Raw genomic sequence first — 18,998 nt, 5'->3', positions numbered from 1 at the left:
TCGTTGATCGCCTCCTAAACGCTTTTAAAACGGGCGTCCGCCGCCATACAAAGTATGGCGGATGTTGACGCCCCGGGGAGGGGCCAGAGATGCCAGGTCGAGGCATTACAGCAACGCCGTTTCGGTGCAGAAAGCGAAAATAGATCGCTTTCTGCACCCGTTTAATGACGTGCCGGTCCTGGCACGTCATTTGTCGTTATCGACATGAATTTCCGTGACGTGCCCGGACCGGCAATTGTCATCAAGGGGTTAATGTATGTTCATACAGATTTCTTACAACTGACCTTAAAGAGCTAATTGACATATCTAAACATTATATGTGCAGGAAGAAGTACTAAATAGAAGTCTGTATAAAACACACTGTGCGAAAAACACACATAAAAATTACTACAAAGCACTTACAGAAAGAACTTTGTATCAATGAACATGAAATATTTTCTTACTGTATGGGTTCCCATTATTAATTCATCTTAATTATTTGAGATGAACATTAAAGAAGCGCATATAATATATTTTGATGTTGAACACTACAAAACATAAGATTGTATTTAACCTATAATTCAGTTAAAAAAAAAAGGTTTTTATTCTTTCATAAACTATAAGCTGTTCCCAGTAGAGCATATCCTGATATTTTTAATACCCCACCCTTATTACTATTATGAGCTTAAAATATCATAGTACCTGTGGCAAACAATAAAAAGGCTCATTGTGATTCACCCAATCGGACACTTTGATGACTGAAAGTCTATGGTGGAGTGGACTTCATTAGAACGTTCATAAAGAATCATTCCACTATGGTGTCCCGGCAGGGAAAGTGACCCAAAATATCACATGACTGCAAACAATGGCAGCTTTCAGGTCTCTAGGTAAAGTAAGTTTATTTGAACAAAAAGAGATTAAACCAGGTTTTTGTCAATGCTAAACCTATATTACTGTATACAGTACTATATTTTATTCCTTTAAAGACACGAATGACACGTCTACTCAGACAGAATTGTGAACAACATCTAATGTCACCCTGCTTCTTAAAGAGCTTATAATTAAAAAAAATAAAAGTGCTAAGCAGCATTGTTTATGTTTGCCTCCCCCCATCTATGAATTTCTTTCCAAAGGCTCTGCCAGCTTTGTCATTTTGGAGACCTCTGTTTGTACTGTAAAGCCCATGAAAGTGCAATGTTTGGCAGAGAAATGGGCCATCTGCTGCCTGGAAATATTTATACTTTTTCCTGGTCCTCTATCCCAGCTTGTGTCAAACCAGTTAATGCAAGTGTTCTGCCTAATTTAACAAAAAATAAATATATATATATATATATATTTATTTTTTTGATCAGTGTATACATTTGAAACTTGAGGTTGACAACCTCTTCTGTCTTCATTCAATGAAATGACTATACAGGTAGGGACATATGTATATAGAATGTTGGAGAAATGCTTACAGAATTTAGCAGACAGTTACTGATTCTTTATTAGACATAAAGCTAAAATAGTACAAACGTTCACATTTTACTACTGTGGTTTAAGGCAGATGGTGTTTTTGTAAGCCAGGGATATAATAATATATGCTGGCTGTACATGTTGTTGTCAGTTGATCATGTTTCATAAGTTAGTGACTCTAATGTTTGAGAAGACACTAAGTAAGAAAGTGAAGTATGCACTACATAAATGCCAGTTTTTAGAACTATATGTGCCAAGGCAAAGTATGAAATCAGGTAGTGTATTCAGTGGTGCATTTACCTAGGGTGCTTCCCTAGGCTTAATCCAAGGCAGCAGCCCAGTTGCCCCTCCACAGCTACTGTCCTATGCCTGGTCCGCACACTGAAAGACGATGAGCAGTGTCATCTGGGCATTTGTCCTTTTTTCCAGATGGCCTCAGTTTATTGCTCGCACAGATTTTTTTCATCTGCAAAAATGGCACTACATTCTTTACCCTATTAAAGATCATATGTAAACATAACATGCTTTTGTTGAAGTCCTGTTTGAAGGATTTTTTTTCTCTCAATTCTGTGTATACATTTGTAAACTACTCTGAAGTATCAAAATCCTTGACACAATCTAAAGTAATGACATCCATTTGTCATGCAGTCTGTATCTTTTTCACTGAAAACAAGTTTGTTGTCAATTATTGGTAATCAAACTGCTTCTTTTAACAACGTTGTCATATAAAATAAAATATTTTATGGACTGTGTCCTTGAAATGTATCTTTCTGTGAAAATATGCATTAATACTTATCTATCTCATACTAAACCTAAATGCTATGAAACATTCTATCCCTTGGCTTGACAAAGCATGCATTGCAATCTTGATTTGCAATGTTGGTATGTTTGTTTACTAACAGGTGCTTTGTGTAATTGCTGAACACGTCAACTACCTTACTTTACTATACGTTATGAAGGACCAACACAAGTGAGAGTTTCCAGCAAGAAGGGTTAAGATGGCCCTAAATAATGCATAATTACTCTGGGTTACTATTGTTGAAAGTTATCCTACGATTTAACTATGCATTATAAAGGACTTCTGCAGGAGAGGCTTACCGGGATTAACTCTTCATAATACATTTTGAAGTTAAGGATTTTAAATGTTAAACTGTCTTGCAAAAAGGTTAGCAAAGTTTTATTCCTTTGCATTATGTGTTAATGTCTTTGTTCGACTATATAGTTAAATGCTGTCCTTTGGCTTAAACCGTCGCAAAATATACACAGTGTGTATTTTACACCCTTGATATAACATAACAAATGGGCATGGACCTAAAATATATCATTTTTTTTGTTTAATGTTTAACAGGATCATCTATTGTTACCAGCCACAAACCGAAATAAGACAAGCAGGCCAAAAATTTCAATTATTTTACCATCAACTAATGTAAATGGTAAGTACATATCTTTTGTTTTTTGGCTTTTCGTTTTTTATGTATGCACTTCTAATGCTGTACATTTATTTTTAAATTGTATATTTTTAAAAGGGATCTCTAAATCAAAAACATTTAATGAAATGTATAAAAATCTTAAATAAAAATAAAAAAATGTAGTTTTATCTTTGTTCACAATATTAATAATACTACTTGTGTTGCATTGTAAATAGAATAACTACATTTCTAGATTAAATTAGGTGTTGCTGTGGTAGTCTTTTTTATTTTTTTTAATCACAGTTGAGCAAAATTATTCTACAAAATACTAGGCGTATTTTACATTGCACAATGTATTGGACCATATCCTGGTCTCTAGCTCAGCTGAACGTGCTTTGCTTAACCTTGTCTTCCCAGTCTTCCATAAATGTTTCCAATTTCAATGTTACATTAAATGATTGAAAAAAAGCCTTTGACCGGTGTAAACATAAACTGTCTACATTTTATGCCAAAATCAGACTTAAGCCCTCTTAATATGTCTGTCCTCATCACAGTGTTAAATGAACCCTTAAGATGTGAAAACAGAAAAGAGTATTGTTTTTCCAACAGTGAACTGAATCATTTCATGGTGATGCTAAAGTTCCATGAAAGTATAGAATTGCTTTCAACAGCAATTACATTTTCCCTAGCAGTGGGTGAAGCAAATATATATATTTTGGCCATTTTCTGCAGGGGTGTGGAACTTTTAAGAAAAATCTACTTGTCCAAGGAACTAAAATGGTAGCCCAATCTATTTGTCCTGATGCAATTTTTTTTCCCTTTAAAACTATATTTAAATAAGGTCTTTATTGAAAGCAAATTAGGAGACAGATCTAACAATACGTAAATGCAATCAGCAAACGCAATTAGGTAGTAAGCTTAAACAGAACAGATTTCCAGAGGAGAATTGTAGCTTATTTATCAAAAAAATAACTAAAGTAAACGGAGGCAACTTAATGATACCATTTATTTTCAATGACATGCTTGGATACACTGGATGAGCTTAAACTGAACATAAAACATGTGAAGTCGAATTAAATTAACTTGTTCTATTTTCTAAGAGCATAAAGTTTCATCTATATATTGCGCTAGGCAGTTTTTCTGTTCTGCAAGCATAGCAACCACAACACCTGCTCTGTGGATGTTATGTAAAACTTTCTAGCCAGCACCATTTTTCAGACGCTAGCAGAGTATTGGTATCAGAGAGGAGGTTTTCGTTGATTGGGGAAGCATTCCTAAGCAGGGCGCAAATGAAAGGACAGCAAGAAAAGAAAGTTGAGGATATGGCATGCTCACTTTGAGCAGAGTCAACCTCATGAGGCCTCTTATGTCCACACCAGATGTAAGCCAATACTGAATTGTTCGGCTGGGCTCATATTCCTCAAACTCAGGAAAAAAACTCCATTTTAATGAGCGTTAAGTGCTGCAGTATACCCCACTGAAGTTTTGTTCTAAGTGGATTCTTAACTATGTTCATGGCAGAAAACACCCGTTCTGCCTCAGCTGTTGAAACACTAACTGTGAACATCATCTCCACATCTTTCAATATATTACACAAAGTAGATGGTTTTGATGACAACATTGACAAATATACAGGAAAAACTTTTTTATATTGTAAATTTTTCATGTGTTTTACTTTTTTTATTTTAAGGTTAATGTTTTGGTATTTTCTATGTAGAACTCCGATAATGATTGATAGGCAGTCTGTTTTTTAGACAAGTTTGTTATAAAATAGTTATTTTGCATCTTATTCCTACTATAGGAAAATATTCTTTATTGCATCAGGCTGGGCAGTTTTTACACTTGGTTTTTGAGAGTCCTGAGAAATTGACCTTTTTTTTTACGCAATCAAGCCTAACAAATGTCATATTTTCCATCTTTGCATTTCAGCCAACAATTCAATTTTGTTTGCTTAAGCTTTAACATATTTTCGTTTATAGTTTTTATATCACTAGAAATAATTCTGCATTTGTTTCCAAAACATCATTATAAGTTTAAAATCGATATAGCGTATTTGCTTGATTATTTTCTCTGAAAAATACCCCTCGTCTTATAATCAGGGTCATCTTATAATCAGACCTCAGATAGGTCTGACTATGAGACTAAGATCTAGATCCCCCGCAGCGCTGCAGGGGACCTGGATCTTCCTGACCCCCCCTCCCAACTCACCAGTGCTTCTGAGTCCCCGGTGTGTAGCCGGGGCAGCGTGTAGACCTCTATGCGATTCGTGTAGACAACTTCCGCTGCAGCTGGAAGGAGGTGCAGTTAGCAGCGGGGGTTGTCTGCGTCCATCGCGCAGACCTTCCCCGGCTGTCAGAGATCAGACTTCCCCTCACCAGGGAATTGTCTCTGACAGCCGGGGAAGGTCTGCGCAACACACAGGGAGTCAGAAGCACCGGTAAGATTTTGTTTGGGGGGGTGTTAAATGGGGGGCATAAGGCATTTCTGTAGGCAGAGTGCTCTATGATATGCCTTTTAACCCCCTTAATGCCACTCTGCCTCCAGAAATGCCTTATACCTCCCTATATGCCACTCTGCCTCCAGAAATGCCTTATACCTCCCTATATGCCACTCTGCCTCCAGAAATGCCTTATACCTCCCTATATGCCACTCTGCCCCATAATATGCCTTTTAACTCCTTAAATGCCAGAGTGGCATATAGGGGTATCAGGCATTTCTGGGGGCACAGTGGCATTTAGAGGGTTAAAAAGCATATCATGGGACACAGTGGCATATAGGGGGTTTAAGGCATTTATGGGGCAGAGTGACAAGTCTGGGGGCAGATGTGCATAACTGGGGGGCAGGTTGGAAAATAAAAAGAATTAAAAACAAAATATTTTACATGAATAGTTTACATGACTTAACATTTACTGGTAAAACTTTTTCCCCTATAGGTCTTATATTCAGGCTTTTTCTTTTTTCCTAAATTAATATTCAGATTTTGGGGGGTTGTCTTATAATCAGGCAAATACGGTAGAGACAGAGAACAAATGCAGTGCTTACAAGCATTGCCATTGTCATCTGATGATATCCATGCATATAATCGGCTGTAGAAGCAATCACATTCACAGAAATGCAGAAGATCAGCTGTGAACTGATCACTCAGATCATGGAGTGGTCAGCAACGCGGCGCTCCCGCGAATGCGGCAACGCCTGCGTTTTTAACGATTGACGTACCTGGTACGTGTTGGGTCCTGTAGGAACATCTTTTTATGAAGTCAGTCATGAAGGGGTTAATAAACTTGTTGTGGGTCTGATAACTTAGTCCAAATAATGTTGAATACCTTTTCTATTTTGCCAGTTACTTGTGGTGACTTGCAAAAGCTTGAGTGAGATTTGAGCAGGGAAAGCTTTTCTATCTTAAAAGTAGCTTGTGGCAAGATCTAGAAATAACTTAAGTTGAAGAACTAATATAAATATTGTGCTTATGAGCTGGATACCATCATTGTTTTGAAAACATAGAGTGCACTTTTTTTTAACCCTTTAACACCTCCATGATGTTCCATGCCGTGATGAAAATATATGCAAAAAAGCTTATCATGAAAACATCGAACATCATGACTCAATTAGCAGGTGACTTGGGAACCATTGACCCTTCCCGTGCATATCACAATCGCATGTAAACGCGAGACTTTTTAATTTTTATTCATGGAAGCCTCACATTTACACTATACATGGGGTTATATTTTCAGAGACTGCTCAGCAACAATGTCATTAAAAGTCAATAAAAAAATAGTTTGCCAGCAGGTTGCCAGCTGAATTATAACCCTGCCACGCAGAGAACATGCAGTAGGCCAAACTAGCCACCCCCACTTTTGTGCATTACTACTCCCAATCGCTGCATGACAAGCCCAAATGCCTGTAGTGAAATACCCTGTGTTGTCTACTTTCCAGAAATATACACTTTGCTGGTTATTTATTGTTTTCTTCATAATTACTGTTATAAACCAGTATCCTAACTGTAAAAATAATGCAAGGTATGGGACGTTTAGACACGTATTTTAATACATATGGGTATTAATACATTGGGGTATTTTGGTCAACTAGACACTTATAGCAAAATCATACATTGTTTAATATATTAGTCATACTGACTGTTTAACTATACATCTAAATGTGGCATCAAAAGATAGCCCAATATGTCCTTAAAAATTGATGTATAATTTTGTATGGGTACAAAAATAAAAAAGGCAATCATTGAACAACATATCATAAAAAACATGAAAAAAGCTCTAGGTTTTTTTGGCTAGTGTATATAGGTGTTAAGTGTTTTGAAATGTTTCATAAGCATTATAGCAATGGTACTAGAGGGAAAAAACCACTGAATGCAAGGCTAAACTTTCTATTTCTGATGTCATTTCTCATGCTAACCCAAGAAACAAATTGACACCCTCATGAAGAATATTAATTTTTATTAATAGTTCAGTGCAACTCTGAAGTTTCAGAAAATAATACTGTTTATAATCATTTCTTGGAGGTTCTGTCTATCAAGAGCCTAGACAATTCCTTGTTTTAGAAATATTAAAATCGTTGTTTAGAAGTCACATGTTGTTTTTTCAGGATTATACTGGTACGCATACTGGTGTAACATAAGCAGTTTACACACTGTAACGGACAGTTCAGTAGTTTTACAGATATCCTATAAAACATGTAAAATATTTCCACTTGCATCTTGTGTTTAGAGTATGTCAACAAGCTTTATCCTAACTCTTGATGAAAATGAATCATTTTCATTGCTCTGCTTATCAAGTAACCTGTTTTGTAACAGATAGGACAAAATTTCTTAAACTTCATAATCTAGATCCCAGAAAGTTTCATGCAAAAATTGGAATTTTCTGTTTATCTTGATTGGATTTTTTTTTTGAGAGTTGAGTTGAGCTTAATCTTAGTTTAGTGGACATTTATCTCTGGATACTAACACAAAGTGTAGACTTTCTGATATTTTATTGCGTTTTTTAGTTAAGAGCTACAATTATATGATTTCATAGATAAGCCTGGAATGTTTTGTCTGGAAGCTCATTTGTTTTTGCATTTTCTATGCAATGGTCTCCCTACCCAGAAACAACATTTTTTTATTTTTTTTTTTAAATCAGAAATAGTGCGGAAAGTGTTATGCTTGATGGATTAAAGGATTTTATAAACTTTCAATTGTGAATAGTCAAAACATAGTTTATAGAGATGTGTGACTATATATACACACACTTTAAAGTATTTTTACATGACTGTGTCTGTTTGGGTTACCCCTGTCCAACTGCTTTATGAAAGGGTGGTATTGTAAACATTAGCTGTATTTATCTTCAGAAATTGTGAAATTGTGTAATTTTTTCTGTATTTGGTTTACTTGAGGTAAAATTATAAAACAAAATGTGTGTTGGAGCACTGTTTTTATTCATTCATGTAGATACATGTAACTTTCCTTATGTCTAGAAGCGCTACTTGTTCTAACTGGAGCAGAATACAATAGCCTCATTTGGTCTGGCCAGCCGGATCACTTCCACAGGGACTCGCTGCTGACCTGTGCCTTGCTCGCACAACTGTACGAGCAACGTCTCATGTACCGCAAAGGGGATGCTGGAACCCGGTTACATTGCATGACCCTGATGCGTTTCTGCTTCCCCTGGGTGGTAAAACAGAAGTTGTTGGTACAGGATGCTAGCAACATAGAGGCAACCAGCAGGCCACTGCAGAAGTCTGTGAGCAGCACAGAGAGATCTGCAGTTCAGGTAAGGGGGTGAAGGAGGTTGCGTGAATGAGTATGTGTGATTTAGTAAATGAAGGAGCATCTGAATGAGGGTACAAAAGATGAGAATAGAACACATTGTATTTTTGTTTTAAGGAGGACAAGGATGCCAAGTGGGCTCATCTGTTTTGTGACGTACCTGGTGGTCATCGTGTGGGCACTGCTGCTGCTGTCTGCCCAGGTGTCTGGGGAGATCAGCACATCTGCCCTGTGCTCCCCCCTCCCGAGCCTTTAATCACTCCCACAGGAGAGATTCTGCAGGCTCAACACGCAAGCAGTGGTAAACCGGTGATCACGTTTTCAGCTGCTCCATGCAGACCAGCAACAGCAAAAAAAGAGGCCCCACAAGCCCTTTGATCACAACTACAGGAGTTACTGAACACAAATCAAGACCTATTTTGTTCTTTCACATGTCCACTCAGATACATAAACATGGTGAAACTGCAAACTGCATGTGGAAAATTTTCCTTTTTTTTGTTAGACTAAGTTTGGAAGGCGCTGGTGTGGAATCAGTTGCATGAGACAGGCCAAAATGCCCCTAACTAGATTCCCTGAGCTAGGGGGTTAAAATGAAATATGGGAGCTCTACTGTGTCTCAAATAAGACCTGGACCCAGCGAACTGATCTGCCAAAATTCCATGTTTGAAAACTGTAATGCTCATGTTCCAATTTTGAAGCTGCAGTGAATAAAGGTAGTTTAACAGTATTTAATACCGTATTTGCTCGATTATAAGACGACCCTGATTATAAGACGACCCCCCAAAATCTGAATATTAACTTAGGAAAAAAAGAAAAAGCCTGAATATAAGACGACCCTAAAGGAAAAAAGTTTTACCAGTAAATGTTAATTCATGTAAACTATTTTTTTTAATAAAAGCTATGATTGAGAAAAATATTTTTTTTGTTTTTATTTCTTGTATTTTCCAACCTGTCCCCCAGTTACGCACATCTGCCCCCAGGCTTGCCACTCCAATATGGCACTGTGGCCCATGATATGCCTTTTAACCCTCTATATGCCACTGTGCCCCATGGTATGCCTTTTGACCCCCTATGTGCCACTCTGCCTCCAGAAATGCCTTATACCCCTATATGCCACTCTGCCTCCAGAAATGCCTTATACCCCTATATGCCACTCTGGCATTTAGGGGGTTAAAATGCATATTATGGGGCAGAGTGGCATATAGGTGTATAAGGCATTTCAGGAGGCAGAGTGCTCTATTAAATGCCCCCTTAGCGCCACTCCAGAAATGCCCTATGCCCCCATTTAACACACACACACACACACACACACCCTATACCCCCATTTAACTAACACACACACACACTCTCCCCTCCCCTCCCCTCTCAGCCCTCTCTTACCGGTGCTTCCAGCCGGGGCAGCGGGTTGACGTCGCCTTCTGCTGCAGCCGGAAGGAGGTGGAGTTGGCAGCGGGGGTTTGTATCCGTCCGTCGCGTATACTTTCCCCGGCTGTCAGAGATCAGAGTTCCCCGCACCGGTGCGGGGAACTCTGATCTCTGACAGTCGGGGAAGGTTTGCGCGACGGACGCAGACAACCCCCGCTGCTAGCCACACCTCCTTCCGGCTGCAGCGGACGTTGTCTACGCGGATCGCGTAGACGTCAACCCGCTGCCCCGGCAATACAGCAGGAAGCACCGGTAAGTGTGTGTATGATGGGGGGGGGGGGTGAGACAGGAGGATCCAGGTCCCCTGCAGCGGTGCGGGGGATCTGGATCTTAGTCTCCTAATCAGACTCTATTTGAGGTCTGATTAGAAGACGACCCCGATTAGAAGACGAGGGGTATTTTTCAGAGCATTTGCTCTGAAAAAAACCTCGTCTTATAATCGAGCAAATACGGTATATTAAAATCAAAACTGACAGTTCATTTAATTTTGCAATCTTTTCTCAGTTTCAGGGGCAGTTACTCTTAATTAAGATCAGTGAGCCCTTTACATTCTCATGCATAGTACCATCTATATCTTAAAATTATGTAGTATGCACTTTGTTTTATGCATGGTTTATTTAGAACTAACGTTATAGGAAAAGATTGTGGCATTTTTTTAGTCTAGTGCAGGAGGATATATTGTTGAAAGATAAATGTCAGGACAAGAAATCTTTTGGTTAAATATTTTTTTATATATAAAATGATAGACTACCAATAATGATAGCTTACATAATACTTTTGCAACAGTGGTAATTGCTACACCTAGTTTGGCAACCCCTGGCAACAGTAAAATGGTTAAAGAGATACTGCCATATTCCAGATTATCTGGATTTGTAATGTTTACATGTATACACAACATATTGTGGTTTTGTCTTTTTATTATGAATATAAAAATGACATTTTATCTTTATCTATTTGGTGCGGGGCTGTAGGACAGGGATTTTCACACATGCCACATTGTTTTAAGCAGCCCAATACTGTAATTTATCTGTATAACTTAGAAAGGATAAAGCCGTAGGTGTAAATATTTTCTTGGCTATGATTAAGTTTTGTTTTTTTTGCCAAGTATGAGGTAATAAGACAACATAGTGATGTTCTCTTTTTGGCCTTCATTGCCAAGTATGAAATCTTGTCCAAGAATTACGTTTTTAGTGAATCTCTGCTTGCTGCTTTTGAGGATCTTAGATTGCTCTGAACTATGCGCATGGAGTTGACATGTTCACATGTTAAAAGAAGGAAATGGAGTAAGTTGTTATGAGTTTGTCAGGGATGCAAGAAATTTAGGGAACTTCTAAAGAAAGACAACCTTCATTCTTCACGTTCTTTTCCCAGCCCGAAGCCCGCACCCTCCCCTGCTGCCCATTGCTCTGTTAAAAGCCATTGTGCAGTGTTAACCCCTTCAATGCCGCGATGGTGTTTTTGTGGGGACTAAATATCAGTCAATGCTGTGTTCCAATGGAGCATCAAAATCGAAAGAGTTGAAAAAAAATAATTTAATAATTTAAAAACTAACAGCACCGACCTGAAAGTCCAGGGTGCTTCAAGGTCAAATGCTGTTTAAAAACTGCTGTAGAACCAATCAAAAGTGATGATGATCAGATCACTCCTGGCCAATAGGAGTGATCTGATTGTTATGGCAGCCCCTGGATGACCCTGCCCTAAAAAAAGAGAGGGGTCATCTAGTGTAATTGTGAAAAAAACCACAAATTATTAATAAAAATACATAATTACCCCATCAATTGTCAGTGACAGTTTAAGTCACTGATTATTGATCGGTCTCCTTGATCGATGTCAGCGGCCTACACTTGTCACTTACAAGTGATCTGATAAAAAATATTTGAAAAAAGTTTAAAATTGAGATGCGCACGTTCCGGTATGTCCGTAGGGGACTGAAGGGGTTAAAAATAAATGGCTGCAGGGAAATTGATATATACGCACATACTATATGAACAAACCTGTTGGGACACACCTCTTATTGAATTCAGGTGTTTCAATCAGACCCATTGCCACAGGTGTGTAAAATCAAGCACCTAGCCATGCAGTCTGCATTTACAAACATTTGTGAAAAACATGGGTCGTTTTGAAGAGCTCAGTGAATTTTAGCGTGGTACTGTGATAGAATGCCACCTTTGTAATAAGTCGGTTTGTGAGATTTCATCCCTGCTAGATATTCCACAGTCAACATTGTGGGAACAGCTTGGGGAAGACCCTTTTCTATTCCAGCACTATTCTTCATTGTTCTTCTGCACTACGTTCCTGCTGTTCCTGTGCTGTGTTTTGCCCCTCAGTTGACACTACTCTGCATTGCGGATCACTGTCCTGATACCTATACCTGGTGTGACACCAATCTTCCACAAATGTGTGGGTGACCAAGTCCGATACATCATTAGCACACGATTATGTAAGAGGTTGTCTTACAACAATCCTGGGTCTTCTGCTGCCAACCCCCTCTTTTGTGCATTGTGTGCCCATAGTAGCACACCCATAAGACACTATTATAGCATGAAGTACCTTGAGAGCTAAAGACACTCATACTTTTGCATTCAGGTGTAATTACCTTTCACTTTCTTGTCCCTTTTCAATGGCAGATGCACTTAAATATGTGTGTTTCTCATACAAAAATAAAAGAATGTCTTTAATTTTGCTATTCCATGTTTCATGAAGCAGAAATCTCTGGGAATTGACTATTCCCTTTTTTCTCACCAGTCTTCATTTATCATTCCATTCCAAATTTGGGTGGAGCTTGAAGGTTTTGTCTGGCACTTTATATTAATATTTCTCTAGGATCCCAGGGCTGCCCTGGCCACAATTTCTAGTGTTTTGGTTTTTTTTAAAACTCCAGGTCATGTCCATTCCTTTGGGAGTCTCATTTCTCTGAAGAATGCTCCAGTCCTGATTTTTGTTTAAATATTTTTTTTATAACAAGTCTGTGTTTGCTTTAATTCTGTCATTGCTACACTCACTTTCTTAGCCAGCTTCTAGCTCTGGGAATTAAGTAGCCTCTGGCAACGCTTTTATAAAATGGTCTTCTCAAAAAGGGTTGTATCATAAATGCAGATGTTTATTAGGATACAATTAAAATGCCCATTAATGTTCAAGTTTGAAGCTCTAAATGGGCTGGTGTTTAACTCCTTGCTGCTTAACCAATCTATACAATCTCTCTAGTGAGACCATGGCTACTTATTTACAAAAGATTGTGGTGGCAGTGCCCCATGTGCAATCTCTTTGGACCCAAACCGTTCATGTTTTGTCGTATTATGGGACAACATTTAACTGGAATGCCTGGGTGCCATGCTTAGCAAGCCAGTACCAGGTCTGTCAAGGACTCACAAGAAGATCTGTCTAGCTGCCAGACTGTGTATGATGACATCATTATTTATTAAATAATATTAATATATATATAGTTGGTTTTTTTCTGCTAAAATGGCATCAAAAAGAGATCAAACAAGAGAACAAACCAGAAGAGATAATAAAAAGGGAGATAAACAGCCCAAGAGAGTTTCTGGTTTCTTTTCACCAATATCAAACAAGGAAGCGAGAGATAAAATCCTTAACGAATATAATTGTTGGCCCGAGCCAACAAGATATAGGTAAATCTCATGATGCGCTGGAGGACTGCAACCTAAACAGGGATACAATTACACAAGAATTCCTGTCTAATAAACTAGATATACTCTTTAAAACCATTAAAGAAGAAATTAATAACAGCTCCGAGACAATCAGTACTGAAATTAAGCATATGACTGCTAAAATTACAACTATAGAAAAAAAAAATCTCCGAAACTGACCTGTGTTGCTCCAGTTTTGAAGAAAGACAAAAGGAAACCTTTAACAGAATAGATCAATTGGAATTGAAATTGAGAGATTTAGAAGACAGATCTAGAAGGACCAACGTAAGACTTAGAAATATTCCAGAAGAAATAACACAGGAGGCTCTCGGCACATATTTATTAGAATTCCTTACAGATCTTGGGATTCACACTAAAACCTTAGAAAATGTTATTGAGAGATATCATCGTATTCCAAGATCAAAAGAGGTTTCAGAAAATTATCCAAGAGAAATTATAGTGAAATTTTATTCGACACAAACAAAAAATAATTTGACAAGAGCGGTTCGAGGAAAAAAATGCATAGCCGAAAAATTTAAGAACATCCTGGCCTTACAGGATCTGTCGTATCATACAAGAAAATGGAGAAAAGGATTTTCGTCTGTCTTAGAAACTTTGAGAACGAATCAGATCAGATATTTTTGGGGTTCTCCGTCGAACCGGAAGATTACATGGAAGGACTCTCTGCTTATATTTCACTCCCCAGAAGCGGTTGATAACTGGCTAAAAAAAACAAAAATATAAGATTTTAAATGCTTTTTATGCATTATAGGTCCTTTTTTTTTATTTTTTTTTCTTTTCTCCTCTTATATAAAAAACAATACTTAAAGCATAAATGTACAAGTGCATACACTAGAAACTATACTCAAACTAATTTTAAGATAATTCTTTAGACACAATTAAGAGATTTTATAATTTTTTGACTCGATGGAATATTTCGGAGTTTATAAATAATTCACTTTTACAATTATAAAACTTGCCAATTACAAGACACCGGGCCCAGATGGCTTTAGTAATTTAGTAATTCTATAAGGTGTGTAGTATCCAAATAGTTCTGCATTTAACAACTTTATTCAATGACACAGTGGAGAAAGGCAGCTTCCCAACAGAAATGTTGAGAGCTAACGTTTTGCCAATCCTAAAAGAAGGCAAATCTTCTTCGATTATCACAAACTGTCGTCCGATTTCTTTAATAAATGCAGATGTAAAACTATTCTCGTCAATATTGGCAGTTAGAATGAAATCGATATTAGACAAAATAATCCATAGAGATCAAATAGGCTTTGTACCAGGCAGATCCTCTAACTAGAGGATCTGCCTGGTACAAAGCCTATTTGATCTCTATGGATTATTTTGTCTAATATCGTATAATAATATACGATGTAAGAAGAACTATAGATATTATAGATGCCTGTTCTAGATCTAAAACGTCTTTGTTAATGATGGCGGTAGATGCAGAAAAGGCCTTTGACCGGGTTAGCTGGAAATTCTTAAGCTGTGTATTACAAAAGAATGGTATCTCCGGTTGGATACATAGGGCAATCTTTTCTTTATATGCAGATCCATCAGCTAGGGTAGTGGGTCCAAACCTGTGTTCCCCTTGGTTTCAATTAAAAAAACTGTACTCGCCAGGGCTGCCCTCTATCGCCTTTATTATATATAATTTCTATGGAGCCTTTTGCTGCTAATATTCGACGCAACCATATGATTAAAGGATATCAAACTAATACAAACCATTTAAAATGGAATCTCTACGCAGATGACGTATTAATTACTCTCACCGAGCCAGTTGAATCCTTGAAATATCTGATGACTGAAATAAGAGATTATAGCAAAATCTCAAATTATAAGCTTAATTTTAAAACAATTTTATTAGGTAAGAATATAGACAATAGCGTAAAAGAAGAAATTAAATTAACATATGGATTCACCTGGGCAACTCAAGACTTTAATTACCTTGGTATTCTCATTTCTGCAGATCTTAAGAGGATAATGGAAATAAACTTTTTAAACCTTTTGAAAGATACTAATCGTAAATTGAAAGAATGGCAATGTAAGGAAATATCATGGTGGGGAAGAATAAATTGTATAAATGCATATATTATACCTAAGTGGTTATACCTCTTTCAGATGCTCCCACTAAAATCCTTGGACCAATGGCTTTTATTAATACAATCTAGTTTTTCAAATTTTATTTGGAGAGGAAAAAAACCAAGACTTAAACGAAATATATTAATCCAGAAACCCCAACGAGGAGGTATCTCCTTTCCAAGCATAAAAAACCTGTATATAACTACAAGGATTTTACATATATATATATAGGATGCAATTAGCGCTAGATAAAAATGAGGGTTGGATGGAGATAGAGAAAGAATTAAGTGGTAATTTAGAGTTAGACAACCTTATATGGAATATCTACGGCTTAAAACATATAAAAGAAAACATTAAAGGTAGCATAATTCTTGAACAACTGATACCCACATGGGAGAATCAAAAACGACAATGGAAAATTGATAAGAAACTCCTCAATTTTCATCAAATTGAAATTCTTGCTGCCAATATAGAAGAACTTAATCTAACTCTTTGGAAACAAAAAGGTATTAACCGCATCAAAAATCTATTTTCTGATAGCAAAATAAGAACGTTCTCAGATCTACAAACAGAATTTCAACTCCCATCAGCCGAAATCTTTAAATATCTAAGAATAAAAAGTGCCCTCAGAGAGTTCTTTATGCATCCTATTTTTCAGACCGACTCTCTTGGTGAAATTTTTAATACCGATAGAGTGCCTCGGGCGACCTCTAAGATCATGAAACTGGTGCGGGAATGGGAAGAGCTTCAGGATCCTCCCTATATAAAAACTTGGGAAAAAGATTTACATTGTAAAATTCATGCTACAGACTGGCTCCAAGCTCAAATAAATACAACCAAATCTATACACTCCATAACTTTACTGGAGACCCAATATAAAGTAGCCAATAAATGGTACCTCGTCCCGTCTAAGTTAAAATTAATGTATCCCAATGTTCTCTCCACTTGTTGGAGATGTAATAAAGTTGACGGAACATACCTTCATATCTGGTGGGAATGTGGAGAAATTAGAGATATATGGAACAAGATGTATGATTTACTGGACTTCTTATTAAAAATAAAGATTAAAAGATCACCAGAGGTAGCTCTACTACACTTAAATTGGCCTTCCCTACAGAAAAAAGACAAACTACTACTAACACATTGCTTAGTAGCAATGAAAATTACGATTGCCAGAAATTGGAAATCTTCTGGCTCTCCTATATGGAAACACTTTATTAACCAGTTATATTTTCAAATGAAAATGGAAAGAGCAATTAGCTGGCCTCTCCTAAATTCAATGCTGGGACTTTTGGTATAAAACATTTGATGAGTTAGTATCAACCCAATAAGTGCATTTATTGACTTCATGCTGATTTTCTTTTTCAATAGCACAATCCACCATATCCCTCCTAACTACGCCATGACTGGTTTTTTTTTTTGTATGTCATAAGTGGATATCACAGAGATTTTTGTACCTATTTGAATTATAAGTGGAACTAGTCTTAAATAAGAAAAAATTTGAATTTTGTTATACTATATTTATCTTTGTATGCAATTCCCTTATGTGTCAAGTCTGAAATGTTTGTATAAGTTTGTATTTCCATAAATAAAAAAATATATATATATATTTTATCATGGTTCACAATAACAGTTTTCTTTATCCTAGAAAAGCTTTTTTATGACAAGGATGAATCACGTGTGCATGTTTTTGATGATTTTCAATTCATTTAGGATATCAGTCTTACACTGGCCTTGCAAATTAAAACTAAACCTGAGGTACGACCTTTGTCGTATAAGGTGTGTTGGTTTCGTAGCAATAAACTGTTAAAAAAAAAAAAAAATTTACCAAATAAAAACTGTATAACCTGATGCTCCCTTTGGAACCCTACAGTATCTTTACCACTGACAAATTAAGAGAATGTACTACACATAAAAAAATTCTTAGTAAAAAAAAAAAACACTTTGCCCCCGCGAGATATGCTGCCACTCTGTCCTTCCCAGACATGCTGCCACTCTGCCCTCCCCAGATATGCTGCCACTCTGCCCCCCCGAGATATGTTGCCACTCTATCCCCCCTGAGATATGCACTCTGCCCCCGAGATGTGCCCCCCCGAGATATGCTGCCACTCTACCCCCCCTGAGATATGCTGCCACTCTGCCCCCAAGAGGTCCCCCCCCCCAGACTTACTGGTGCAGACTCCCCTTGCACGGCCGGCGGGGGACAGCTACACAGTACGCGTACTCAACTTCCGGTGCTGGCACTTCCGCCGTGGGAAGTGCTGGCAAGGAAGATTGTTAGCGTACATTGCGCAGACGTTCACTGGCTGTGGCGATGCAAGCGTTAACAACCTCCGCTGCCGGCACGTCTGCACGATGTGCTTTAACAATCTCCCTTGCCGGGACTCCCCCAGTGGGAATTCCCGGCAAGGGAGATTGTTAAAGCACATCGTGCAGACGTGCCGGCAGCGCAGGTTGTTTATGCTCGCATCGCCGGTGCCGTTGAACGTCTGCGCGATGCGCTTAGACAATCTCCCATGCCGGCACTCCCCCCCCCCCGTGGGAAGTGCTGGCAGCGGAGGCTGTCTGAGCACATCCGAGAGTAGGATACAGGTCCCCTGCACCGCTGTGGGGGCTCTGTATCCTAACCCCGCTGCCTACCCGGCGCCCGGGACTGCATGTACCGGGCGTCGGGCGCTAGACCCCGTATATAGGCCACACCCCCACTTTAAAGACTTAAAGTGGGGGAAAAAAGTGCGGCCTATATTCGAGCCAATACGGTAATTTCCCGCCCCCTCCACATGTCATCCCAGTCCAGTCAGTGTGTGTGGTTGTGAAAAATGTATCAAGGATTGTGAGTTATCACAATAGGTATCTTCTGGTGCAGTAATTGTGGGCTGTTTTTTTTTTCACTAATATGCTTGGGTCAAGATCCAGTGTTAATGTAATTTCCCCAAATACTGAAAAATGGTTTGTTTTATATTTTGCCAGCGTAGCCTCCACCCAGTTCATGCGGAATAAGTGATATGATCCCTGATTTTTTTTTTTTTCTTTCAACCCAGCATACATTTTGTTTCTCATAGTTTCTCCACAGTTTCTAGCATCTTTATTGGGTTTTAACATCGAGTAAAGATTGTAAGGCGTATAGCAACTTGGGAAACTAATCATTTTGGTAAGATGACATGCGATGACCAAAGTTTAAATTCCTCAATAACCTCCTGGCAACCGTAGGAGAATATGTTTGTGCAGTAGTGT

At 38.0% G+C, this 18,998-nt stretch overlaps 1 protein-coding gene across 1 annotated transcript in view; it reads left to right on the top strand.

Annotated features, from left to right (window-relative positions):
- Nucleotides 1-18,998, top strand: part of LOC149279351 (cyclic AMP-dependent transcription factor ATF-6 alpha-like) — a 73,825-nt gene that overhangs the window by 45,148 nt on the left and 9,679 nt on the right. Inside the window, exon 14 of the mRNA XM_089501312.1 lies at nucleotides 2,783-2,867. Within this exon, the coding sequence (XP_089357438.1) occupies nucleotides 2,783-2,867 (85 nt within the window). The remainder of the gene's footprint in view (nucleotides 1-2,782; nucleotides 2,868-18,998) is intronic.

Source organism: Sceloporus occidentalis, unplaced genomic scaffold (genome assembly GCF_023333645.1).
Source record: "Sceloporus occidentalis isolate IW3139 unplaced genomic scaffold, rSceOcc1.0.p SCAF_170, whole genome shotgun sequence".
Taxonomy (NCBI): Eukaryota; Metazoa; Chordata; class Lepidosauria; order Squamata; family Phrynosomatidae; genus Sceloporus; species Sceloporus occidentalis.
Note: the sequence above shows the minus strand (reverse complement) of the source record. Positions and strands in the feature narration are given on the sequence as shown.